This window comes from Corvus brachyrhynchos, unplaced genomic scaffold (assembly GCF_000691975.1).
Source record: "Corvus brachyrhynchos isolate BGI_N302 unplaced genomic scaffold, ASM69197v1 scaffold44, whole genome shotgun sequence".
NCBI lineage: Eukaryota > Metazoa > Chordata > Aves > Passeriformes > Corvidae > Corvus > Corvus brachyrhynchos.
In genome coordinates this window covers 304,551-330,948 of record NW_008238359.1, presented here as the reverse complement: position 1 = coordinate 330,948, position 26,398 = coordinate 304,551, and the positions used below count along the sequence as shown (strand labels likewise).

The following is a 26,398-nucleotide window of genomic DNA, read 5'->3' as shown; positions in this document are numbered from 1 at the left end:
TTTTTTTTTTTTTTTTTAGTAAGTATGGAGACAGGCCACCAGGATAACCTAGAATTGACCGCTGAATGACTTAAGTTTATCAGTGTGGTCCCATTTCTTTTGGAGCTTAAAAAGAAAATTCCACTAATTTTCTGTATGTTCATCCCCTTTAACTCTTGTTGCAGCCTTCCGTGTCTACTCACCTGTACTGACACGCTGAAATAACACTTTTAAAAATCTCAAGGACATGTGATCCTGTTAGGAGCACTAGAATTGCTTATTACTTTTTAAATCTATAGGAACTATATCATGGGTATTTTGGACTGTTGCAAGTTTTTTTCCTTGGAGTTACAGCAGACAATGCTACTTTAACATAGAATATGGTCTTGCTATGGGAAGAAACTCTGTTGTCAACCTGCATGGCTACCCAGATTAGCCTCAAAAATCATGTCAGGGTATAAAAGTCCCTCAGATTCTGTAAGAATGAAAGGAATGTACAACACTTTGGAAGTATGTGCCTAGGATTCTTTGACTTCATAATCAAAATTAAATGTGTTTTATAGTCACATGAGTATTGGAAGTAGGGAAGTTGAAAATATTTTAGCTCTTTCAGCACTTCCATCAAAATAGCTTTTTAGCATTATTAGCACCCAAGGATCAGAACCATATTTGTTTGCTTTCTTCATATATTATGCTCCTTGTGATACAGCACAGTAAAGTAAGCAAAACACTGTGAGGAAATGTTTCCATATGCTAATGTTTGCCATTAGAACAGTTCATTTCAAAAAGGTTAGAGACAGTATGACTAATAATCCTTCCAAATCCCAAGGAAAATAATGCACCATGTATGTCTGAGGCAGAATGAAACTTCTAGGGGGGCTCAGCCCCACAACAAGATTGTCCATAACTGTTAAAAGCTCTAACAATTAAGCAATTATTGGGGTATATGGCCAGATGTAGCACCATTTTGCCTTTTTTTTAGTTTAGATGGATGCGTATAAAACTGTATCAGCTTGTCAGGTCAGTGTCTTTAAATAGTTTTCCACTGCCATGACATAGCGGCAACACCAAAAGAAACTCCACCTTCTCTGTGCTCAAGGATCAAGCTTTCTTCTCCCATGGAAATAGTTTTCTATGAGATCTTTCAGAAATTGACTCTTGAAGAGATTAAACCAGCCCTTCATCTGTGCAGCCGGTACATCTCTAGGGGCAGATGGATTGCCTTTAAATAATTACTAATCTCTGCTTTTCACAAATGAATTACATTCCTTTCCTTGGAGAAGGTCCTTCATTCTGACAAATGCACTCTTGTATGGAATTCACACCCCAGTAGGAAAAAAGCAGCAGGTCATGGTGATGGGAAAGACTGGAATTTTTTGTTTCGTTTCTTCTGTTAAAGAAGAAATTTCTGCTGTTAAAAGAAGACAGTAGTTAACAGATTAGAAAGGATAACTACCAAATTAAGTTACACAGATCAGACAGGTTTTATGATCTGCAGATCCTCAATTGATAGGATGAGGATGTTCCTAATTTGTCAAATCTAGCTACTGAGAAGAAACATCTCTTTTTACCTGTCCTCATCAGTGTGATAGCAATTCCAATTTGCCAGTTTTTCAGTGTGTGCAGCTGTAGTTCAAGTCACTGCTACTCCAAGGAGTTCAGTGCCAGTCTTTCACAGTCTCAGTTTTGGATCTTAGAAAAAAAAGTTAGACTCAGCAAAGTCTAGGATGAAAGGAGATGCTGGAGAGCACGTGGTCCAACCTTCTATTGAAAGCGGGGCCCCAGTTCAGGTTATTCAGGCCCCATCAAGCTGAGTCTTGAGTATTTCCAGTAAGGGAGATTCTAACATCTCTCTAAGCAGTCTGTTCCAATGTTTAATTGTTCTCCCACTGAATTTTTTTTCATTTATATCCAGGTCAACTTCTCCCCTGAGCAACTTCTTTCTATTGCCTGACCTGCCAACATGAATACTTGTGAACAAAGTACCACCATCTTCTGTAACTGCTTTTTAGTTACTGAAAGGCATTTATTGGCCTTCTGGAAAGTGAGAGTCTTTTACATGTTAAGCAGCACATCTGTCCTGACCTTAATGTCTGCCTGAAGCCCTAATATTAACATTTTATGAGGTAGAAGTTTTTTTTCAAAACAGCATATAGCATCTCTTGAGGGTATCTTAATTTGGAATTCTGTCCCCAAGCATGTACCTTTTCTCTTCCATAATAGAAGTCAATGCTTTAAGTTTTCCCAATATTGAGAGATGTGTGTCAAAAATCTGTATCTGTTTTTTCATTTTGAAGGGTCCCTGGTTGCTTTAAAAATGTGATTTACAGATTATGTGTAAGATGTACTGGTGACCAGCCTGTGAAATCTGAGAGGAAATCTGGTTGACAGAACTTTATAGCAGTCTACCATGTCAGGCCTTCAGTAATCTGAGGGTTTTCTTTTAGTGCTTGAGAATGCAGGACCCTGTAGAAATCTGTTTTGGATTATTTGGCTTCTGAACATTTGTTCTTTATATTAAAATAAAGATAACTGGATCCTTAAAATGAAGGATGCTTAAAATGCATGAAGATAGTTCTGTGATAGGCATTTTGAAGGCTCTGGTGCCTGGGAACAATTTGTTAGGGAACAATTTTTAGGGAAGCATTCATTATTCCCCACTCCCCGCTTCCTGCCTACAGCTTGGTATTGATGTAGTCTTTTAGACTCAGATATCATCGATATTTGATAGAGCCCATATAAACACAGCAGATGGAGTAGGTAGGGACAAACGTGAGATACCTACATAAATGGAGCTAAAAGTGCTATAGAACAGCTATAGGCACTCTTTGGGTGGCACTGAACTTTGAAATGATCAAGACACTTTCTTAGTAATTTTTTTTCTTTCAGCATGATATATAAGTCTGGCATCTAATTACAGGACAGGTGCAAAGCATCATTTTGTTTGGAAAAATATTCCCTGTAAAGAGAAACTGTACCTTGCAACTAAACAGCTCTGATTCCATTGTGTGTTCAGAAGTCCGTAAGTCCTAATTCTGTTGTTTAAGCTTCTGTTGCTTTTTGTTTCCTTTAAACCTTGTTTCCAGTTGTACACCTTTCAGGAAGCCAGAAGAATTTTTTCCTTCTTTTTTTTTTTTACCTACCCTATTACAGTTTCTGAAACTTTGTTTTCAGTGTATGGGGCAGAAAGCATTCAAGTTGATTTAAAAGAAAAAAACACCGGGAACTGAGATGACTCAATTTAGCAATCCTTGGAATACAAGAAACGTGGGATTTCAGAGTGCAGATCATGCAGTCAGGTTTGGGTTGGAATCTTGTGTATTTCGAGTACTGTATTTCTTCTGGAAGAGACAAACCTACAGCATCTTTTCGTTATTGTATCTGCCAAATTACCTTGCTTCAGCTTGTAGAAGGGAGTAACCCCATTACTGACAAATGTTTAATATAATAGCTTCCATGCTGTTGGAATAGAAACACTAACTACTATACAAGGCAGGCCTTTAATAAAACCATTGGCACAGAAGTGGGGGAGGAGAGGAGTGAGATATGGTCAATTTAGAAAAGTTGTGTTTCAGGTATGGGATGAGACGATGAGTTCATGAAACTCTTCTGAAGAAAAGTGAGTAGCTTGAGAGAATTTTCTGTTACTTCTGGGCAAATGTTTGGCTGGAAAGGGACAAGTGCAACATAAGAAATGAGTATATGAGAAGAATAACACAGGAGGAGAACCCATCAGCTGGATAAAATCCAGGGAATAAAGTATCTTTCGTTTTAGGGGCATTGATGTCCAAACCTGCATGTATCTGTTTTATAGACATGGGGATTATAGAGTTAAAGCAACAACAAAAGCAAACAAAACATTACCAATGGATTATGTTATTGTAGATTTACTATTAGCTTGCTCTTCTGAAGGGAAGAAGTCTGGAAATCCTTTTCAGTAAATTAGTTTAGATTTAAAATTAGTTTAGGCTTGGACATTTAGGAGAGAAGAAAGATCATACACACATATTGTTGCTATGGGCATCAATTTACTCCTGCAAGGCATATTTGGACCAAAACTATCACTCTCTACCCTTACATGATACTGCATTTTGCAAGCCCTTAGTTTCATTCATGTTGTTTAAAAACCCATCTGGATGCACACCATTTGCTAAGCGTTTATGGCCATGTATTTTTGATAGATTCCCCTGAACCAGTGTGCAGAGCAGAGCATGGAACATCACGTTGGTTGCTTCTGAAATAAAATGCCAGCATCCCAATTAATTTGTAAATGGAAAATATCTGCCTGTGATGAATTTATGAAGTGCAGCTTCTAAAGGCCAATTGATATTTCATACAGTAGTTACTGCATGCTTGTGACACACCTAAGTAGATCAGAGCAGATTGAACGGCATGAATAGTTTTCCCCTACAAAAGATGCTTTTTTTTTTTTTTGCCTTTCAGATGCCTCTGTGAGGAATTTTTGGAACATTCTTATTTTCTGACTGCTAATCAAGGGTATCTATCTTGGTTTTCTCATCTCTGAGAGACACTGATGGTACAATTAAACTTTTATTCTTTACACCCCATATTAGGCTCTGAATGCCTGGTATTGCAGCTAGCACACAGCATTCTCTCCAAGTGTAAATGTGCCCTCCATAATGCAGATAAGGTCATAAAAATTATATTTTGCCATTATAATTCTGCCTTTACAAAAGCCTGTTAATGAATATACTGTAAAAAGTTAAGTAGCTCCTACTGTAAGTCAGGGAATTGAACTGCTGGATAGTTTTTTTGTGGCTTGACAGGCAGGGTGAATCAAACTGCTTTTTTCCCCCCTTTCCTTTCCTTTCCTCCTTTGTCATTTTAAATCTCTCACACCCTTGTAATGAGAGCTGACACCAATCACAAAGCTCATGAACAGCAGCACCGTTACATAAACCTGCCGGATTATAGTAAGAGGGTTACCTTGTTTTCGTTATTACACCCTTTCTTGTATCTCATGCAGAATAGATGAGAACCATTTAGCCTCGTTCTTGTGAGATGAGTAAGGTGGCTAAAATATCTGCCTCCTCTTGGGATTTAAATCCGACTCTGTTGTTGGCAGAGCAAAAAGCATTAATTGCATGACTGATACGTTACAGGCACATCCTATTTTAAATGTTGAAGTTGACCACATCCCACAGTGTTACCATACAACGTGCAAGAAACTTTATAGCGAAGGTAAATAAGCTTTATTGCAAGGGCAGATGCAGATGGTCAGATATGATTGTTTTTATAAATTTAAAGAGTTTCAAGACAGGATGGAGTCTGTGGACTTCGCTCAGGCTAGGTGTTGTGGAAGTTACTTGGAAGCCATAGAAATTAGTCCAGCCCAAATCAGCAGGATGGAATGTGGCTGTTCTGCAGTGCTTTGATCAGAACTTGAGAAGTGCTGTTAATGGCAGTGAAGGTATGTTCCAGTTGCCTTGAATTACTCAAAAACTGTTTCTTATGAATTCAGAAGTGTCTGCCTTCAAACACGAAAGGAGGTGTGTGCTGGGAATTGCTAGGCAATGAAGCTTGGTGTCACAGTTGATGGACTGTGGTCAGGGAGGGCCAAGAGTAGACTGAGGACTGAAAAGCTGTAGAGACTAAACCCCACCCTTGTTTCCAGACATTTCTGCCCTGAGTCACACCGGGGGCCCAGCAGAGGGGAACCTGCTGCTGTGACTTGAAGCCAGCCCTCTCTGATGCCAGCTTCATCTGTGAGGCCACTGGCTCTGGGCAGGTATAATTCATTTAGTGGTGTGACTCCCTTCTGAGAGCTGTGCCTCTTTGACCTGAAGGTGGGGCCTGGGGTCAGGTTTTGCTTAGAAATGCTGCTGGAAAACGGCCTTTTGATAACTCACACACATCTGAGGTGATGACGCTCCAGTAAGGCATTCAGTCTGCCACTTCCAGCAAGTCTTAGGTTGGAGGCTGGGGCTGGTGATGAGTTGCTGCCCATTGAAGACATCTGTGTCTCTGCCAGCCCTGACACAGTGGTTTTAAATGTCCCCATTCATGGAATGACACCTGTTTGTGTTTAAGTGCCAAAAAATGAATATTTTAGCAATGAAGGAATTCACTCAATTGTGAAAGGAATGTGCTTAGACATGTTCCTTCACGGTATAACTGAGCAGGTTTCAGAGATGTGTGCTGCCTTTCAGAAAGGAATGCTTACATCATTCTCTTGGTTCTTTCTTCACATGGAGCCATTTGTGTGATGGTTTTTTCAATTTGTTGGTTTTTAAGTTTAATAGTTCTGCTAATACATAGACACCAGCTGTCAGTTAATTCAAAACAGCAGATTGCTGGTGAAAGACAGCCTCTTTGCAACAGATGTTAGAGAAAATCCACCTGATTTTGTTCAAGAGACTTGTGCACGTTGGACGCAGTTAGAAGAGTTATTGTATTAATAAAATCCTGCTGCACTATCCAAGAAGAAGAAGGGATATAATCTCTCATGATAGGCAAAAACCTTCGGCTCTTTGCTAGCTTTCTTTAATCTGTCATCAATATAGGAGATGTAAAAACCTAAACTGTCATTTAAAGTGGGAGTGGAAGAGAAGCACTCAGATCATGTACTTTACCTCTGCAAAAAATAGGTGTTAAATAAGAAGAACCCTTCTCACTTCCTCGCCCCTGCTTTCTTTTTTTGGTCTTTAATTTTTAAAGCATGGTTCTGATTTGTGATGTTTCCTCACATGGGAGTATTGGGGATGTGATGCTGCTGCCTTCCTGCCTCTGGCTGGCAGCTTTCTGGTCCCTTGATCTTATTTTCTCTGTATGTGAAGTGAAAACCACTTCCCTACATACACCTTTTTTTCCGTGTACTGGATGAAGACAGCAGTCTGTACCACACTTTCATGGATGGCCAAGGGTTGATTTGGCTTATGTCAGCATCTTTACAAGGAGTCTCTCTCTTGAAGATGGTCTTGCTGGTGACTTTACAGGGAACCAGTATTAGACTCATGTCACTGTAGTGAGAAAAATCCCTCCCACAGGTCAGATAAAATACAAGGGTTTTCCTGTTAAGATGTGAAAAGTTTTCAGAGCTTTTCAGAGCCAAATTTTGGTTCTGAAATAGAAAAGCAGAATGGAGATGATGGAAAAATGTCTGTTCAATCTGAGTAACTTCACTTTCATGAAGGTAAGGTGTTGATAGAAACACAATTGATTAAATTTATTTTGAATCTGAACATTAACTCATTACATTAACACTAACATTAACATTAACCACACAAAATTGTCCTTGAAACCTACCTTGTTTGTGTCCAATCCCATGATCAGCAGCATACTTTGGATTTACAACATCCAAGCTGGGAGCTTTGAACGCCCCAGGATGTGCATTACAACCATCGCATCCAGGTTTTTTATGATAAATTCTGAAGCCTTGGAAGACCTGAGAACTCCAGGCATTTTAACTTGCTGGGGTCAAAAAGATCTTTTCATCAGCAGGTTGGGAAAGATTATGGTAGAAACATAGCTCAGTTAGAAAGAAGCCCTAAGATGGTTAACTGAAATTATTAGGGAGTCAGAGTCTTCAATAACAGGAGATGCTGAAAAGTGCTTAGTTTAATGAAAGACAATGACATGGGATGCAACAGAGGATTACAAACTAATGAATTATGGGATGAGGATGAATATCCAGACAGAGGACAGAGCTGGAAAGCTTAATAATGATAGTGAATAAGAGGAAGATGCTGGGGTTTTTTAATGTAATGCATGTCTGTGTAACTCCCTGCCCTAAAATATTGAGGCTAAGTTCTCAGCAGAATTAAGGATTAGCTGTTGATGGAGATGAAAAAATGCATTCATTGTTTTGGAAGATGAGATAAACACTCTGTAATTAAAAGGGATACAGATTCTTAAGCTAAAAGTCATAAACAGACTGTTCAAAAGCATCTGTTAAGCTCTGCTGCCTGGTAGGATGGGCCTATCTGCTTGGGCACATGCTGTTCTCCTTCCCCTTATATCTTCTATTTTCTCTCACCTGCTAGTGGTAGAATTGGTAAGGTAGTTTTGGGACTTGAGAGGAAAAAAAACCCAGGTGGTTTTTTTTTTCAGAGCCAGCTGTTATGTCTGTTTTTCTGTTTGACTATTAGACTGACTGTGCTATGGGTTGACTTGCTCTACGTACGTACACTGCAAGCCCAAGAAGACTCTGATTTCCAGGATTCTCAGAAACAAACAATAAATAGACTTTCTGGATTTTAGTTCTTAAAGGTGAAACTAACAACGATGAATTGTATTCTAACATAATATTTACAGTGCTTCTTTCAGATCTAGCGTCTTTCATGATGTTTGTGAAAACCAAACCCCAAAAGATCCCTGTGTATAGTGCAAATGTTTTGATTTAAAAGCTTAAATGTTGGTAGCAGGATTTCTATTTTCTATTCTGTTTTTCTGTCTCTTTGGAAACTCAGACATTCTTTGTGCTCAGTCTGAGGGCCCCTGAGGGACAACTGGTGTGAAGGTGTGACATAATCAAAATTTCTTAGCTTTTGGACCTCATATTGCATTTTAATCTGCATGTCCCACTTCTCCTGTGCATTAGCATATCACTTCATCATCTGCATCTGACCACAGTGGGTTAAGGTTCCTGACATGATTTACAGCTAGTTCCTCTTAAAATTTTGAGACATAATCTCATTCTGTCTCTGGTGTGAGATCGTGAATGAGAAGCATCAGTCACATGTGCATTGTTAGCACTAAATGTTTTTTAATGGAAATCCCAGGGACCAAATGACACAGAATGTTTGGCACAGTGGAAAGTCTTACAACAGGATCTTATTTTCTTGGTCATCCATCCCGTGAGGACCCCATATTGGAAGGATAAATTTGTCTTAATGGTATATGTTAGTATAAACTAGTAAGTATTAATTTAGGCCATTCAAAGAGATTTTACCTCTTTTTTTACCTCTTTACCCTAGGGAGGCAAGGAGTGTTACTCATCAGAGACAACCACAAGCTGCTATATTCTTGCCTTTGTGTCATAGAAACAGATTAATTCATTTCCTTTCCAGTAACAATGTCAAGAAATATAATTTCTCTTGGTGAATTCAGGAGTAATGGAGGTGGGTGTTGGATTGAGGTGCCTAGACACTCAGTTCCTGTATCTGTAAGAAAAGATGGTTTACCCAGAGATCTCAAACTCAATGCCTCCTCAGGGGTGCTCCTTCACACAGTTCCTACATGCTGGAGTGCTTTCCCACTCCTGTCTCTCTGCCAGGCCTCCTTTTTCTTCAGCCACGCCAATGCTAGGTGGAGTCCCAGAACATGGAGTCCAGCCTCCAAAAATCCATCTGAGCATCCTAATTTTCCTTCCAGCTTATGCTGTGTGCATATTTGCCTGTCCCAGATCCTTTTACCTGGCCTCTGGAGCTGGCTTTCTTCTGCAGGTGGCATTGAGGATCAGGTGATACCTTTTGTGGATGCTTTTGGTTGTGCTAGAGGGTGAAGGGAGAAGGGCATGAGGTTGTTGTCTCTCACAGAACACTGGGATTGTTTGCTGGTCAGATCACAGGCACCAGCAGTGAGTAAGCCTGTTTCTTAATGAATCCAATCTCTCCCTGCATCAGCTGTCTGTCCACTAAGTCCCAAGGGAATGGTGGTTTTCTGAACATGCGAGAGATGGCTGCTCCTCATGCTAATAGGGAAACAAAGTGTGCATTCCACTCTTCCCTGAACACTTGGTAGTGATTCTTTTTTAGCATTTGTGTCAAACAAGCTGTTCATATAGGCTCTAAATAATGTGTGAAGCTATGATCAGTGACTGGAGACTCCGAAACTGGAGTTACAGTAGTTCTGTCTGTTTCTAATGGAATACTTTTCTTAGTGGGTAATGAAAGTGTGTCAGGGGTTAAATACGGCTTGGGCTATTTGGTTCTGAAAAACACAGGCAGGTTTCAAAATTTATCTACCACACAAAATTGTCCTTGAAACCTACCTTGTTTGTGTCCAATCCCATGATCGGCAGCATACTTTGGATTTACAACATCCAGGCTGGGAGCTTCGAAGGCCCCAGGATGTGCATTACAACCATCAGAACATCCAGGTTTTTTATGATAAATTCTGAAGCCTTGGAAGACCTGAGAACTCCAGGCATTTTAACTTGCTGGGGTCTGTAAACTTTTTGGCATGGAACCAGGAGAATGGAAGACCTGAGAACTCCATGGTTTTGTCTCTCATGTGATCCTAATTTCAGTTCTATTTTTTGAACATCCTTTTCCCTTTAAGTTTATTCCATAATCAGTGTTGGTTTGTTGTTGTTTTTTTTTTTTTTTTAATCTGAGCTTTCAGCTGTATGCAACTGTATGTCAGTTGTAAGTTATTATTTTTAACTCTTGTTCCTTATCTCCTTCTCATGGACTTCGAGGGTTCAGAGCAGTGGCTGGGAAGATGCAGTTGCTGAGTTTATACTCCGCAATCTCGGTTCTTTGCCTATCTAATGTACCCTGAGGAAGGCTTGTAGAATTGAGTTCCTGGTCAATATAATTCAAAAGAAAAGAATGAATTTAAGAACCATATCCCTTGAACACTTGGTAGCCTGTGCATTTGTACATCTCTCTGCAGGGCTCGGTATTGTTCTGAAGTCATGTGGCATGGTTGCTAAGACTCATGATTCCCAAAAATAATTAATTTGAGAATGGTGCAGTAGCTAATGAACTATCTGAGGGCATGTGAGGCACAGATTTTGTTTTCTCCTCTGCCAGCAGTTTCCTGTTCATCCTCAGCAAAAATCTCGGTCCTTGAGTTCTCCATATTTAAAATAGTGACAGTAGCATTATCCTACCTAATAGAAATTGCAAGATAAAATATATTTTAAGTTGTAAAGTGGCTTGTGTATCGTGGTGACTGGAGTTTTTATTTTTGCTTTTTTTAAAAAACTCCTAGAGCTTCATATTTCATTTTCGGGAATCATGGGAGACATAAAAAAAGCTTAAGATATTTTTGCTCAGCCTTCATTATTTATTACTGTTCTTGACTGTTGTAGTCCCTCTCCTGCTCACTGGGTCAGCAGGCTGAAGGGGAATGTCAAGTAAAATTGATATGTAACTTCTGAAAGGGGGAAAATAAATGTATTTTTTTTTCTATATTGCTGATACACCTTTTATATCTGTATTATGTCTTTTAAAATCTGTGTTTATAAATATGTGTATAAACTTGGTCAGCTTTTGCTCTGTTTTGCAGCATGAATCCACAAGCCAGTTATGTAATAACAGCTGAGGAGGGCAGAAACAAGCAGAGGGGTTCAGGAGCACTGTAGCTGGGTGTAATTGGCACTGAAGTTCTGGTGAGATTAAACTACAGGATGAGAAAAAAGATTAAATAATTTGTGAAATTCACTAAGGAATGAAGATGCTGGGATGTTTGCTTTGAGGACTGTGGTGGACTGCTCCCAGGAGGGAACCAAATAAATCAGTTTCAGTAGAAGAACCAGCCTATGCTTTTTTGGCCATATTGCTAGTAGCCTTCGTTTCCATTTTTCGGCTACACCTATTGTGACATCGATTTTCATACCTGCTATCTGAAAGTGGCCTGAATTTTTTACCCTTAATACTTGGAAGAGCCATTTAAATGCAATGGACTGATGTTTATTGCCTGGTCCCAGGCAGGTACATGTGGGACTGAAACTATTTTCTTGATGTGAAGGCATCACTCAGCAACAAAATTCTGTGATTCAGTCATCAAACATTAATGAAGTACAGAGTGAGCTGTTGAATGTTTTTCATGCTCTGATTACTAAACAGAGGTAAGATCTGTAGTGAAGCAAAATGTGTTTGTCCTTATGCTGAGGTTATGCTGTTGAGTGGGACCCTGAAAGGTGCTGTTGCCTCGCAGCAACACCTTCTGCTGAAGTCTTGATCAGAGGCAGAGCTGAGTGCAGTGGCTGGTCAAAACCCAGCTAGATGGACTGCTTACAGCTTTTTCACCACATATTTTTTCAGCAAATAAGCAGCCCTGTGTGGTTTATCAACTGAGCTACCTAAACACTGAGTTAGAGTTGCAGCAGCAGGAAGTGGCTTCTAAATTGTAAAGCTGCTCCTTGGCTGCAAATTCAAGTGGCTGATGGTTACTGAGGCTTGTGAAGTCTCCTTGGTGGCCACAGCATAACCATAAGAGAGTCATACGTTTTCTTGCTACACAGCAGGAGGAGAGGCTGATCTGGAGCTGTGTTTTCCTCAGCGTTCCTTGCTCAGGTCTGGATTTTTAAGCTGTCTGTTGACTTCATGTGTGTCTTCGGTTGGGGTTGTTCTGAAGTACAACCTGTACACCAGTAATGGAAATCGCTCAATGGAAGGTACATTAGAGGTAATGGTGCTGTAAACCAGTATTTTGTAGTATTTGAAGGTAAAAATAGAAAACTGGAAAACTTCAATAAGATCTAATAATGAAAACTTGAAAAAAAAAGATTGGAGGTATAGTTGTTTTGCTTTTTTATTTTTTAACCACCAATAGAAAGTTTCCACTATTAACAAACTATTAGAGTATTTGTGAAATTTTTTTTGCTTATTACAGAACATTCTTTTAATTTTTTAACCTTGAGGAGGGCAGATTAATTATTTTTGTCATGTACTTTCAATGGGAAGGCAAATATTTATATTGCATTAGTTTTCACAAGTGCGCAGCAATTTTTTTTTCTGTAGGTAGTCTAAGTCAGTGTCAATTTTATGGCAAATCAAAGGGTGCAAAAGCTAAAAAGCTAAAAATACTTTAAAGTACTTGTGTGTTCTCATAATTTTTTGGCTGAGAGCTCAGTTTTGTGTGACAAGTGAAAACCACTGAAAATATCTAGCTGCAGCATTGGTTTGCAGTGGTACAACTTTACACTTCCAGTAAGTGAATTTCAAACAGAAGAGTTTTTTCAGTCTTCTAAATCCATACTCAGACATATGCCTTGTGTTTGAATGCAAGTTATCCTGCAGGCTCTGGTGTTTGAGGCAGGTACCTGGCCATGACCCACAATTCACTTCTATGGTTTTTGCTGAGAAAGTTGCTTCTTGATAAACTGCTCATGGTGAAGTTTGTATGTGCACCACAGACATGTATAGAAACACCCATTCTACTTTAGTCAATGATTATTTATCTTTTTTTACTTGGGTGTTTTGTGTGTAACTTTTTCTGCTGTCACACACAGTGCTGAGCAGTCATCCTGCAGTTGTCTTTCTGATGGACACATTTGATGCAGGGAGCTTTGAAATGACTTCTGAAAAGCAAAGTGAACCAACATTGTTGATATGGGCTTGGACCTGGCTGTTGTTAAAATCTTATTCTAGAGCAGAAAAGGTGAGGGAGAGATACTGCACGTTCAAGTACTGGGTATTTCATGTACTTTATGGTGGAGGGATCTTTTCACAGAAAAAGCCTGTCAAGAAAGGTACAGCACTGCTTTAGTGTGTTGATTCTGATGTTGTTACATAAAAATTATAGTATTTTAGAGGCTTTTGGCCATAGATACATAAGATTGAATAAATGTTATAGTCTTTTTTCAAAGATGCCTGATATAGCAGTTAACAGTGCATTTTAATGTGCATGTGAAGGGGTCAGTTGAAAATTGTGTAGAATTTTGTGTTTCCCAGTAGCTGTATTTCCTTCAGAGTGCCCTCCTAATGTGGTCTCTTTCGTTACAGAAACAAAAGAATAACCTGCATTTTAAGTCTGCTCTAGCTCTTTGCACCACTGGTGGGCTGCTTTTGCGCTTATGACAAAATGACGAATTTGGAAGTACGGGGAGTAGTGACCTGAAGTGTTTCTCTTCCTCCCCTCCAGGCACATGCATGCATATGCGCAGGCACACGTGCACAGCCGTGCCCCCCTTGTTTCAGAGTCCTAGCAGGCATGTTGCCCTACTCTGGGGAAAAGAAATGTGGCATTTGGGTCAGTGTTTCTGGTTCACACACAGCCTGTGATGTAAGATGGCTTATTGCTGCACACAACAAGAATCTCTGATATACTTGTTAAATAACGTGTAAATAGCTGCAGGCTCAGATCCCCTTACATTTCAGGAGTTTTAAGAATTGTCTGATGACCTCGTAAGAGGCAACAGCTCTGCTTTTCTGGTTCTGGTTAATTATATCACAGGTGATGGTGTCGTGTTATGTGCATGTACAACTGAGATGTGTGCCTAAGCAGTGTATGCTGGGTGCCAGCCTATTGCGATTGCTTGTCCCGTGGGATTTGTTTAAGCCAGAAAAAAAATGTAAGTCACTGTTAATGAGCAGAGAGAGGTTAGCACCTGTCTGTCTACTCCATACTTTTTCTGTATTTTAGTGCATCGAAGGAATATCACTGCCTAACGCTTCTAGCGCATAAACAGCTAAACAGTTCCTGACATTTAAAGAGATTTTCTGTTGTGCACTTGTATAGTCAAAGAGTAATTCTAATCCTATTAAAGATATTATGTCATGGAGGCGTGTCCTGGAGGAGAAGGCTTCTGCTAACTGGCCCGATGGAAAGCAGAGGGGAGGGGCGAGCAGGAGGGCGGATTTATTACTCGATAGTTAGGTCAGGGATTTCTGTGGGAAATGCCCAGTGGTTGCAGTTGCTGATGATTTCACGGCAACAGCAATGAAACACAGAGTGCGCTCCGGTAGCTGGTTACTGAATGAGACACTGCAAATGGGTGGAAAGAAAAAAGACAGCGTGTGAGAGAGAGTCAGAGAGACACAGAGAGGGAAGCTGAGAGCAAGGAAAGTGCTCCGGCTCGAGGAGAGTCTCCCAGGTGTACTGCAGAAGCTTTTTGGAAATGGATGCAAGAACCATCTGCTGCCTATAGATTAGAGGACTGTAGACTAGGAGTGCAGAGAAAGAGCTTATGGGTCTTTTTAATAAAAATCAAAGTTCTGCATAACTGATTTATCAAGATAAATCATGAGTGTGCTCTTGCATGGGATATTAATGTATAAATCCATGCTTCAGACAGACAGAGTACAGCCTACATTGCTATAAAAAATAAACCCAGCAACAATGCAGTGAATAAATTCTGCAGTGATTATCTGATTTATGTACGAAGAAAAAGAGAAGCAAAACACAGACAGCTCTTAGCGCACTGTGGCATTTGCAAGGCACTGCATTTAATGCTGAGAGATGCTATACATTAAATCTGACAACTGTGAAAAGAGAGATCATGGAGAAGTCAAGTAGTGAGGATTCTTCAATTCACCGGAGTCCATCTTTGGATAGCAAAGACTCAGATTTTGCTAAACCTTCTACCTCAGGGAGGCAATTTGGTCGAGGTTTTACTGCAGGAGCTTTCTATGGTACAACTGGATCACGCACACAGAGCCACACTGGGGTCGGAACCGGGACCGGCGCTGGGACTGGAACTGGCGTAAAAAGTGAAAAATACAGTGCACCCAAAGGCAGCAAATACGTGGTCTTTTACCTGGATCTATCCTTTGTTTTCCTTTTAGAATTTAAGAAGTGCAACATGGCAAGAGGCTGCCTGTGTTGTTTGAAATACATGATGTTCCTTTTCAATTTAATATTTTGGGTGAGTACTGCCTTTTCAGTTGCCTTCATCTGTTAGTGTATCCTGTGCTGCTGCATTATGTGTATGGTGCATCTTTGAAGCAGTACAGTAAGTTCTCTCCTCCCCTCCCTCTCATACCTGCTTGGAATATTTTCAGTGTTAAACTTGTGTCTGTTGGGAAATGCACATGCTTTCTATATCTTTATTGCTACCTGGTTACTGTAGCTTGGCTTCTAATTGCTCAGACTTGCTGTTCTAATGTGCTTTGAACTGGGTTATCTAAGAAAGGGCAGAATTGTTGCCCTTTAAGGAAGACCAGAATTATTGTAGCATTAAAATCCTGCAGTGGCTGGATTTTTGCATTCTGTTGTAATACTTGTGTTGTAAAAGCTGCAGGTTAATTTTTAAGTATATTTTCATTGTCACCATAAATCTCATTGGCTTTGTGTAAACTTCATTTGACAAACTGCTTTTTCATTTGAAGGAAGTTTTGTCCCATTTCTCCAATTAAAAACAGTATATATCGTGTATGTTCTAACCTCTTAAGGTCTCAGCATAAATGTGAAATGCCTGGAATGGTGAATTAATCTGGATTCAGTTTCAGCTGCAATTGTACACATTGGTGTGTGAAGTTGGAGACTTGCACTTGCTTCTCAGGGATCAAAATTGATTTTCCTCCATCAGCCAAGAGGCGTGAGGAGTTGTAACAATGAATGCCTCAGCAAGCAAGTTAAAAGCGTAATGGCTACTTTGGGCAAAGTATTGTCACGTACAAGGGAGGGAGGAAAAGTTAACTCATCTGCCAGCTAAGCATCCTTCAGTACAGTATTTGTAAGGAAGTCACAGGCTAATTGAAATACTGAGTATGCATGAATATAACCCAATATGAAATGGTTTGCTTATTTTGAAAGCAAAGGTCACTGCTTTCCTGGTGGTTACAAAGCTTGGGCACGTGAACAAAACCATTCATGGTTGTGATCCAGAAACATACAGTAAGCTTCATAAATAAATGAAAACACCATCCTGGGATTTATTTTGGAAAAAGGGGCATTAGCAGTCTAGTTCAAATAGCTACCTCTGGTGTATAGATATCATTGATCAAATTAGGAGCCTTACTAGCAGGTTCTCTGTTTATCTTGACCCACTTACTGAAATAACCTCTAAGAGCAAGAGTTAATGGGAGATTTGGTACAGTGTTGAAGCGCTCATGCAACAGTGAGCTTTTATCAGCAATAGACAGTACTGCTCCAGTTACTGAACCTGTGGGCATCTTACTGAAATAGAAAGATAGAACTGATCACTGAAGAACATCTGATCAAAGTTCACTTACAATTTTAATTTTTTTTTCTTTTTCTCTACACAAACCCTACTAGAAAGTTGCCATAAGTATTTTTGGAATAAATAATTTTAAACATACCATATTTATATCAAACTGGCTATTTGTCCCAATGCTGCATGACTTTGACACCTTGAACTATTTTTTTTTTCCATATCTGTATGTGGTGACTTTTGGAAAAGCTTTTATCTGGTCTCATTACTCATGTCCTCTGTGATCAGTTGTGTAGGTGTCTCTTACTCCTCACCTCCTTAGATGGAACATCTTTCCTTCACTTTTTTCTTCTTCCCAAGCAGCAATTTTCTTGACTCTGCATCAGACCCTCAGAGTCCATTTTTTCCATTCCTTGAACTTGCAAAAACATTTCAGACTTCATCTGTGTGCTCATCTCTGTCTGCTCAGCTCCCACTGGACTTTTATACAAACACACTGCTGCTTAGGTTAAAACTAGCCTACCATCTGGAACAGTTCTCTAGTGTCCCATGCTGCTTCAGGTCTTACTCTTACCTCTTAATCCCCTTCACACTCTCCTTACCCTGTCTTCTGTTGTGAGGCTTATATTACTTTTCTTTCTGTTACTAAACTTTGTCACCACATCTCTATCTTATACTCTAAAAATGGGGTTTTTGTGTGTGAACTGTGCTATTCAGAATGAAAGTGATACTCTGGCCTGGTGAATCTGAGCGATTATTGAAAAATGCTAAATGCAAGATGTCAGGTACTTTTCAAAGTAGTTTACAACAGACCAGATCCTTCAGCCTGGTTTAAATTGCTCAGAAGTCCCCCCTTCTTCACTGTAGCTGTCTTATAGTCAATTTTGCGAGCCAGAATGATGTTCCCATGCATTCTTCCAGTTTTGCTATATTCTTTTTTTTTTTAACTAGGCTATTTCATTGTTTGAGACATTCAAATGAATAACATTATCCTTTTACTCATGGAAATGCAGCTAGAATGAGGCACACCACACTGTATGTGTTCTGTAGTTTGCCACATCTGGCTTCATGTCTGGAACCTACAATAGTTCCACCATGACTCTCTGAGAGGTTTTGAATGTTTGTCTCTGTGTGTGCTCCTTGCTGATGCTGTGCACCCAGAGCATCTCTCACTCCTGCCCTGAACTCTCCTGCTGGCCCAGCTCTGGACTCCCCACACAGCTCTGCCAGTGCCCTTCGCTCCTGCCCTGCCCTGTCCTGAAGCTTTCCCTGCTATTTCAGCCCTATCTTTCTTCTTAACCTGCTTTTTCCATTCCCAGGTTTGCCTGTTCTCACTGCTTCCTTCTGAATTTCTGTTAAGAAACCCAAGTCCAAAAACGTGAAGCTGTGGCCTGCTCTTGAGCAGTGACTATCATCTTTTGTAATGCAAGGTGACTTATTTTTAAAGAGAGAAGCTTCATTTTTAAATATGAAACTTCCTGAGCTGTAATTTAAAGCAGAATGAGGCTCCTGCTCTTCAGAGGTGAGGAGACCACTTCCACACTGTTACCATACAAAATGGTGCTTGTGAGATGCTTCCTCTGAAAATGAAAACAGGAGGTGCCCCTTGGCATCCCAGCACACTGGGCACAATTGTCTTGAATGATTCTTAGTGTTGGCTCAAAGGAGAATGTTCCTCTCTAGGAAAAGAGGAACCTTTTTCCGCTATTTCTTCTTAAGGCAGAGAAAGCGACTGGGGCTTAGTCTGTGCCTCATGGGCCAATGAGCTCTACTACTCTTGCAGCCTTGCAGCTAACTCATACAGATTTGACAACTAATTATAGATGAATATTCTATTTTGCAGACATTATTTTTACATACAATGTATTTTACATATTTTAATGTGTATCCATAGATACTTTTACACAATTATCTGTTTTAGAGTGATGGAGAAGTGCAGTGGTCAGTTGATTCTCTCTGCGCTTTGTAGCCAACACGCTGTCACTGTGATAACTGCAACCAAGAGTTGTAGCAAAAATTCAGTGTCTGTGAATTCAATTCATGACAACAAAATACAGCTTTTGAAAATTAGTAGCATGTGTATCAGTTAACCTGGAAGGATCACCCATGAGTTGCGCAAAGCAAATTTATCTCAGTGGGGCCTAGCGGTAAGTTGGAACAGAAGGTGTTTCTCCACCGAATTACTGAGAGCTTCAGGTATTTCTCTGTGCCCCTCTGATTCTTAACAGTTGTTCACGGCCATCTGGCATTGCTTTCTTTTAGAGATTAGGAAAGTCTGAGCTGAGGGTTAAGGAAGCTTATAGTATTTAATTGTGTGGCTAGGATGATGATTTACACTGAATTCATCCTAAGTGCATAATATGTTTTGCAAAGGGACCGGACAACTACAAATGTTAATTGATTTAGTTTGCCTTCAAGAATATTTATGTGGAAACATGCAGAGATTGCAAAGTAGCCGATATCGCTCTGCAGAAGAAATAAAGTATTGATTTTTGCTTCTACAGATAGCAGCTAAATTGTCAAGGAAGGTAATCACCAAATAGAAACATTAGGGTATATGTCTTTCTATGGTAGATTTCACTTCATTGTTATTAGAGAAAAGGATTACAATAATTATTTTCACAAAATGTATCAGAAAATATTACTGGTTATAAAAAGGAAATTCTATGAAACATGAATATTTTAAAAAAATTGACTCATGAAGTGAGAATTTCATATGGTCTTAAAAGGGAAATTTTGAAGTGACTGGAATAAGTTATCAAAAATTCACTAGGGAACTTTGCAAGCAGTCAGTGGTCATGGTTACATTTTGGCTTGTTCTGTTAATTTAACTTAGGTTAATGAGTCTGCATACAGTGAAGCATTCATAATAGACATCTTGATAGTTTTTACTGTTGCTTAATTTTAATATAAAATGCATTTAATTAGGGGAGTATATAGCAAGGTTATTAAGTCTGGTCTTCTGTGTTTCAAGAAGAGCTAAGGAAAAGCTAAGCATAGTCAAGGAAATCCTTAATGGGGTTTATTTGTTAAACTGTTTAATTTTAAACTATTAAAAAAAATCTGATAAGAATAATACCTGTGTATTAATGTTATAATTGAAAGCAGAAGTTATAAGCAGAAGTTATAATTTATCTAATTTAAATGGAGCCGAATTTACAAATCCAGTTATTTAATATTTACTTCCAAAGTAAATTTTGTACTAGGTTGGGAGCGTTTTCCTTTTACTGAAACGCAAGTCTAGAAGAGAAAACGATGGGCTGGAAGCTTGCTGGTCCAGCAGGAGCAGCAAAAAGTCAAATGCAGCAAATTTTTCACTGATGCTCTGTTATTCAATAATGGATAAAGACTATTGTTCCTGGAGAATATTTTTCTGCCTTAATTATTAGTGCAATTTAATATATAGCAGGAGTAATTAATATTTTTTTTCTGTAGATCACAACCAATATTGTGTGTTTATCAATGAGCATAAAGACAGTAATACAGCAGCCATTCAGGTCACTTTTACTAAAGTCTCAGATCAGACTAACAGAGAGGGAGCATGTCCATTCTCTGGGTCTGGCTGCTGTCAGAGCTCTTGGTAGTGTAAAGCAGCTAACAACTTCAGAATGGTTTACATAATGTAAGCCATACTTATTTATGCCAAACTGGAATAAATAATACAGTGCACTGTTTAGTTTGAAGTACAAAGCTTTAATGCCTAACTGAACCTGTTGGACAGACAGTTAAATCATGTGAAGAGACTTTGTCCCTACAAATAACTGAAAATTAATCTCTGAGGTTTAAAAGGGGTGGACAGTTTGTCCCTTATATGAGAACAAAATTGCTAATGACAAACAGCTTTGGAAAGGAAACACATTAAATTTCTGTCTCTTTGTTGCCCTCCTGCTGGCTGCATTATCTGATATTCCCCATTTTCTGACACAGGGGATAATGACAAGGAGAGACAGTGAGTGACCCTGGGATGCTTGTCTCTTGACATAATAGTGATATTTACTTCTGTTGTATTTTCACTCTGATGACATAAGTGTGGTGACAGTTGCGGTACAATCCTGTGAAAATAAGACTATCCAAAAACAACCAACCAACCAAAAGCAAACAGAAAAATCCCAAACAAACAACCCCTCCCCCCAACCCATAAAAACCGCACATCAAAAACTCCACAAAAAACGCAAAAGAAACCAACAAGACAGTGAATTCTGGAAAAGCTAATGTTTTCAGTGACATTAGCAGGAGAATTCTTTTTTTCTCTTAGGGATTTGAGAAGCTGTGAAAAGATCCCAGCTATTAGTTTTAGTTTCCTCTCCAAATGGTATAGCACTGTTGGTGTCCCTATGGAAACATGCAGCTCGGTGGGGGAGAACTATTAGACAAACGTTTTAGCATGACAATGTTTTGGCGGGGAGAAGGAATGGTAATACTGAGTTCAAACAGTGTGGTGTCCTAATGAATGGGATGTAAATGAAGTCCATTTGTAACAGCATGATGACATTACAGAATAATATTCAAACATTATTGGAGACCTGAGACTAGTTTTAATTTAAAATATTGAGGTTTGCTTGAGAGCTGAGTTACACTGGTTAATTCAGGTGGTGAGGGCCCCATAACTCGTTTTAGGGTCTAAGCTGTTTCAACATGATAGGGAAGACATGAGATACAGCATTTTTTGCAGTGTTCCTCTCACTAACTACTCTTTGCTAACACTATATTTTATTTAGGTTGTTTTGGGGGTTTTTTTAGGTGTGGGGGATTTTAAAATTATTTTGGTTTTCCTTCAGTGTGGAAGCATTTTAATTCTAGCTGTAGGTAGGTGTGAGAGCCATTTGTGTCTGTTATTTTGGATAAACAACGAGTTGATTCATCACTCAAGCAGACTTGTACACAAATGCTATAAGGTGGCCTGCTGGACAGTTTGTTCATTTGTACATGAGGAGGTTTATGGTCATTGAAGGTGAGAAGCAGAATAAGAATTTCAAGTTGAAAAACAAATTCCTCCCCTCCAGTTCTCCTTGCACCCTTGTACTCCCAGAGTTAAATCTTTAAATGTATGAGTCAGGTTCTGTTCCTCATATCCTTTGGCTGCATGACATTAAACAAATTTCTTCAGCCTTCTATGTCTCAACTCCCCTAACTTTAAAAAAAAGGATGTATCAAATTTTCATAGAGCAATGGCTTTAATCATGGGGTACAACTATAGTCAGTTTTGAATAAGCATAATAACTGTGATATTTCCTACTTGATTCTGCATTCCTAGACCCATTTCAGTAAGCCACTTGGTAGGGCCTTGGTTAGCAGGGTCCCTTTTTGTCTGCTCCTGCTACCCCCCAGGTAAGTAGGTCTGTAAGAGGCCCATCCAAAGGGGTATAATCTTTCTCATGTGAGTAGAGGATGAGCTTGTAACTCCATTATCTGGCTGTCCAAGGAGGCGCCTAATTTGTTTATTTAAATGCTGCTGACACAGAACAAGACCTGGGTAGAAAAGATGGGAGGATGCATTCCAGTTTCTGGAAAGTAAAGTGTGGTTTATTGGGGTTTTGCTGTACACATAGTTGGGATGTTCCTAATCGGTAGCCAAGTCACCACCGATATTATGGAATACTATAGCTCCTCTGTGTTTATAACTTGTAAAGTTACCCAGCTTTTCAGCAACTTATGAAAACTGTTAACAAAAGGAAGAATTCTGCTGTTTATGTTGCGCTTTGCTTTAAATATCTTGCAGAAATAAACAAACCACACTTCTCAAACAAAGGGAAGGGATCTCATATGGCTGGAGGTGTGTTATTAGACGGTGAATGTTTGCTGAACTTGTTGGAGACTTTTCACATAAAACTTAATGTGAGATAATAAATACCACTTTACAGAAATGACTGCAGACACTGAACTGAAAGCCATTTCAGAACTTTCTGACACAAATTAGCTTTAAATCAACTCAGATCTCCATTTAGCTTGGTCCCTTACTGCTTAGGAGCAACTTAAATTGCTGAATTTATTCAGCAGAGACAATTGAACTTCCAGTTGTTTGGAAATTTGACTGGAATGACTGTTCTTTCCTGCTGCCTTTAATGAGCTAGGCCAAAATTCACATGGCTATCAAGCCTCCTTCATTTAACTACTGCATCCAGTATAGCAAGGATTGGGAATATTTGTGGGACTTGCTGCCAGTTTGAATTTTAAAAGTCATCTACAGCTCATCTTCAGTACTGTCTCTCAAAACTTGGTGCCCTGGCCAATGGCTTTATCACTGCTCAAGTAACACACCTAGAGCTAGGTTCTGCACAGGGTTACAGAACACCCAGTCACTGTTTGTTGTTGTCCTTAATCAAGTCACAGCCAAGTCCCTACAGTCTTAGTAACCAATCCAAACCCATCTTTAAGTGTTTGGTTATGCAGTTATCATGCTGGGTCTCTTCTCTCTCACCCAGAACCTTTGTGCTGTCTGGGAACAGAGCTGAGGGTTACCCTTTGGAAAGGGATGGAAGCTGAAGCACAGGAAGACTAGTTTGCCATTTCTTTTATTTCTTTCTTTGCTTCCTTGTGTTTGCTATGTTTTTGTTGTTAAATGTAGGAGATGAGAATTAGCTTTTCAGAATCAAAAGAATTAGTAATGTTTAAAAATATTGCTTGTTTTAGTAGGGAGAGAACTCTGTACTCGTGGATTCTGTTGAATCTGTTTGGTCCTCATTTCAAGCTTCTTTTGTTAGTCCTGTCTTCTGACTCTCCTGAATGAAAACACCTTGTACTGTTTGTAATCAATGCAGCAGGGATAGTTTTGAAAATACATTGAACTAGTCTCTACATGTCTTTCTTCCCATACAACACTGGCAAGTCACAAAGCATCAGAGACTGAATTTGTATCTTTTTTACTTCTTTTGTGGATTTCCCCATACTTCTGTTTTATGTGCATTTTGGTACAATTTCTGCTGCTGTAGGTACAAATTATAGGTCTGCAGTAGGAAATGATTACATTATTGTTGATTTTTAAAAGTGTATGACATGTATTGAGAGTTGCAGCAAGGAATATAAACCAGCAGAAACTGGTATGCTAATCATCTGTTACAGAATTATTAATTTCTAGCACTGTATTGAGTTGTGACTGATAAGTACTTTTTTTTTACTGAAATAAGAAGGGTTTAATGTTTTAATTTTTTTTTTTTAATCATGAAGAAGACTGAGGCAAGACAGTAATGGGCTGTGGATGAAGATAAGATTATGAACAGATGACTATAAGCTGTAGGGGGTTCATCAGCTTAACAAATTACCAGTCATTAAGAGGAGGTGCATTAGTTGCTTGTGTGCACATTTCTCCCATGTTGTGGATGTGCTGCAAAGCATGTTAACTTAAACCATGCAGTTTACTCTGTAAGTAATGTATGAAATGGTTAACAGTGGAAGCAGTTAACTTTGAGTAATTCCATCATATATAGTTGTGTCTCTATACCACAACGTACAATCACAGAGGCTGAAATGATGCAAAAATGAAGCAGAGGGAAAAGAATTTGCATTGTACTAGTCAATCAAATTTCCTCACCTAATTTGCTGTCTTAGAGAATTGGAAGTTACTAGAGGGGCTACTTCTGAATCAGAGGTTTGTTCTTTTAGGCTTCTTAATTGATGTATTAAGCACACTTTGTTTTAAATGGTGCTGCTGAATACTTTTACATTTTGTTAGTAGCTGTGTCACGAAGCATGGATTCTTCACAAGACTCCTTTCTTCCTCTGTATTGCCTTGGAGAGTTTCCAACTAGTTATGCTCTTAAGCAGGTAAGAGAGGTGTCTATGAATAGATTGTAATTCAGAAATGTAAACATCTCTTTTTGTCTCATTTCATAGTAGTTTTAAACTGAATTGATGGTGAAGAATCTCATTATCCTTTACTTCTATGCCCATCCCCCACATTTTCCCTTTCATCAAGCAATTTCTGTGTTCCAAAGTTTCCCGTTTTCTTTTGCAATGTCCTCTGGATGCAGAGACACAGTTAAATTAGAAAAAAATAAACTTCATGTTCTCAATTGCTCTTTCCTTAGAGTTTCAGTTGCCCAGTCTTCTCCATTTTCACTGCTTTAAGGATTTGATATTACATCTGTTGCTATAATCCCAGAGTGCCTTATGACCACTTAATGTATTTATCCTCTTGACACCCTGTAAGTATGGGCCGTGCTTTTATCTTCCTGCTACAGATGGAAAGCTGAGACACCAAAACAAAGAGAATGTCTGCATTGGAGCATAGGGTAGAGGGCTGAGAGTCATTAGAGACCAGAACTAGCAAGTTGTCATGGTTTAACCCCAGCAGTACCTTGACACAGCCACTTGCTCGTTTCCCCGCCCCTCCACCCCAGTGTGAGGGGGAGGAGAATCACGAAAAAATTAAATAGGTTGAGGTAAAAGCAGTTTAATAATAGAAATAAAATATAATAATAACAATAACAACATAATGATAATTGCAATTAAAAGGGAAATAACAAAGAGAGAGAGATATAAATGAAATCCCCAAACCCCCAAGTGATGCACAATACACACCCACTGACTGATGATCCCAGCCAGCTCATCCCTGAGCAGCAATTGGTGGCTCCTGGCTGACTCCCTGCAGTTTATGTACTGAGCATGACATTCTATGGTAGGGAATATCCCTTTGGCCAGTCCTGCCCACGTTCCCTCCCCAGCTTCTTCTCCACCTCCTTGCTAGCTGAACATGAGACACTGAAGAGTCCTTGACTCAAGGTAAGCACTGCTCAGCAACAGGTGAGGCAGTGGCACAGATTGCCCAGGGAAGTTGTGGATTCCCCATCCCTGGAGATGTTCAAGGTCAGGTTGGATGGGGCTTTGAGCAGCCTGGTCTAGTGGAAGGTTCCCTGCCCATGGGAGTGTGACTGGAATTAGATGATCTTTAAGGTCCCTTCCAACCCAAGGCATTCTGTGATTCTGTGTTATCAATGTTATTCTTACACTAAATCCAAAACACAGCACTGTACCAGCTATTAGGAAGAAAACTAGCTTTATCCCAGCCAAAACCACTATAGAAGTCCACATGCAGCAGAGTTCAGCACAGAGAGGCTTGTGTTGAGATCTTCATGGCAGTGGCCACGAGCTCAGAAATCCTTCCGATCACTTCCCTCGAGCTCAGGTGTCTCTGCAGCAGTCCTCCTGCACTTTCATTGCCAGATTAACTTGGGCAGAGACAGCTTAAATCTGTCTATATCCATGGTGTAGATGTGTCCTTCTAAGAGACTTGTACAAAGTTAAACTGAAATTGAATCTGGATCCCTGAAGCCCCTGGTAAGTGTCTTAAGCAACAGACCATCTGTTACGTGCTGTGTGCCCTGTGAGAGACTTCAGAGCCAAGCCACCTCAGAACTCCACATGCTTGTGCAGTGTTGTCTGCAGGCACAACAGGTTTAGGACCAGTACAGCATCCTTTTATTTGGCTGTGTACTCTAGAGGTCTGGCATCATGCCACTGACATCCAGAAGTACGTAGAGAAGTGGAAGTTTTCTCATAACACAACATGAACCCTAAACCTCCCCAGCAACCTGCGAAGTGTCACGGAATTAACTGGAGGTCTCTTCTTGAGATTGTCATCCAACAGATGACAGTCAAGGTGAAGACTTGGCTGTGGGACATATCTCTTTATTGATTACATTGTAATATTTTCTTTATGACTTCAAACCAGAGAAT

General features: G+C 39.6%; 1 protein-coding gene across 5 annotated transcripts in view; it reads left to right on the top strand.

Moving 5' to 3' along the window:
* TSPAN9 (tetraspanin 9) overlaps positions 1–26,398 on the top strand; it is a 167,567-nt gene that overhangs the window by 58,213 nt on the left and 82,956 nt on the right. For 2 of the 5 annotated variants that reach the window (XM_017735933.1, XM_017735930.1), the window contains one exon: positions 15,399–15,478. The exons of 2 other annotated variants lie outside the window; for them this stretch is intronic. In XM_017735933.1, coding sequence (XP_017591422.1) covers positions 15,416–15,478 — 63 coding nt within the window. In that variant the 5' untranslated portion in view covers positions 15,399–15,415. Of the gene's footprint in view, positions 1–15,112; positions 15,479–26,398 lie in introns of those variants that run through there. One more of the 5 variants, XM_008634873.2, reaches the window with a different exon arrangement.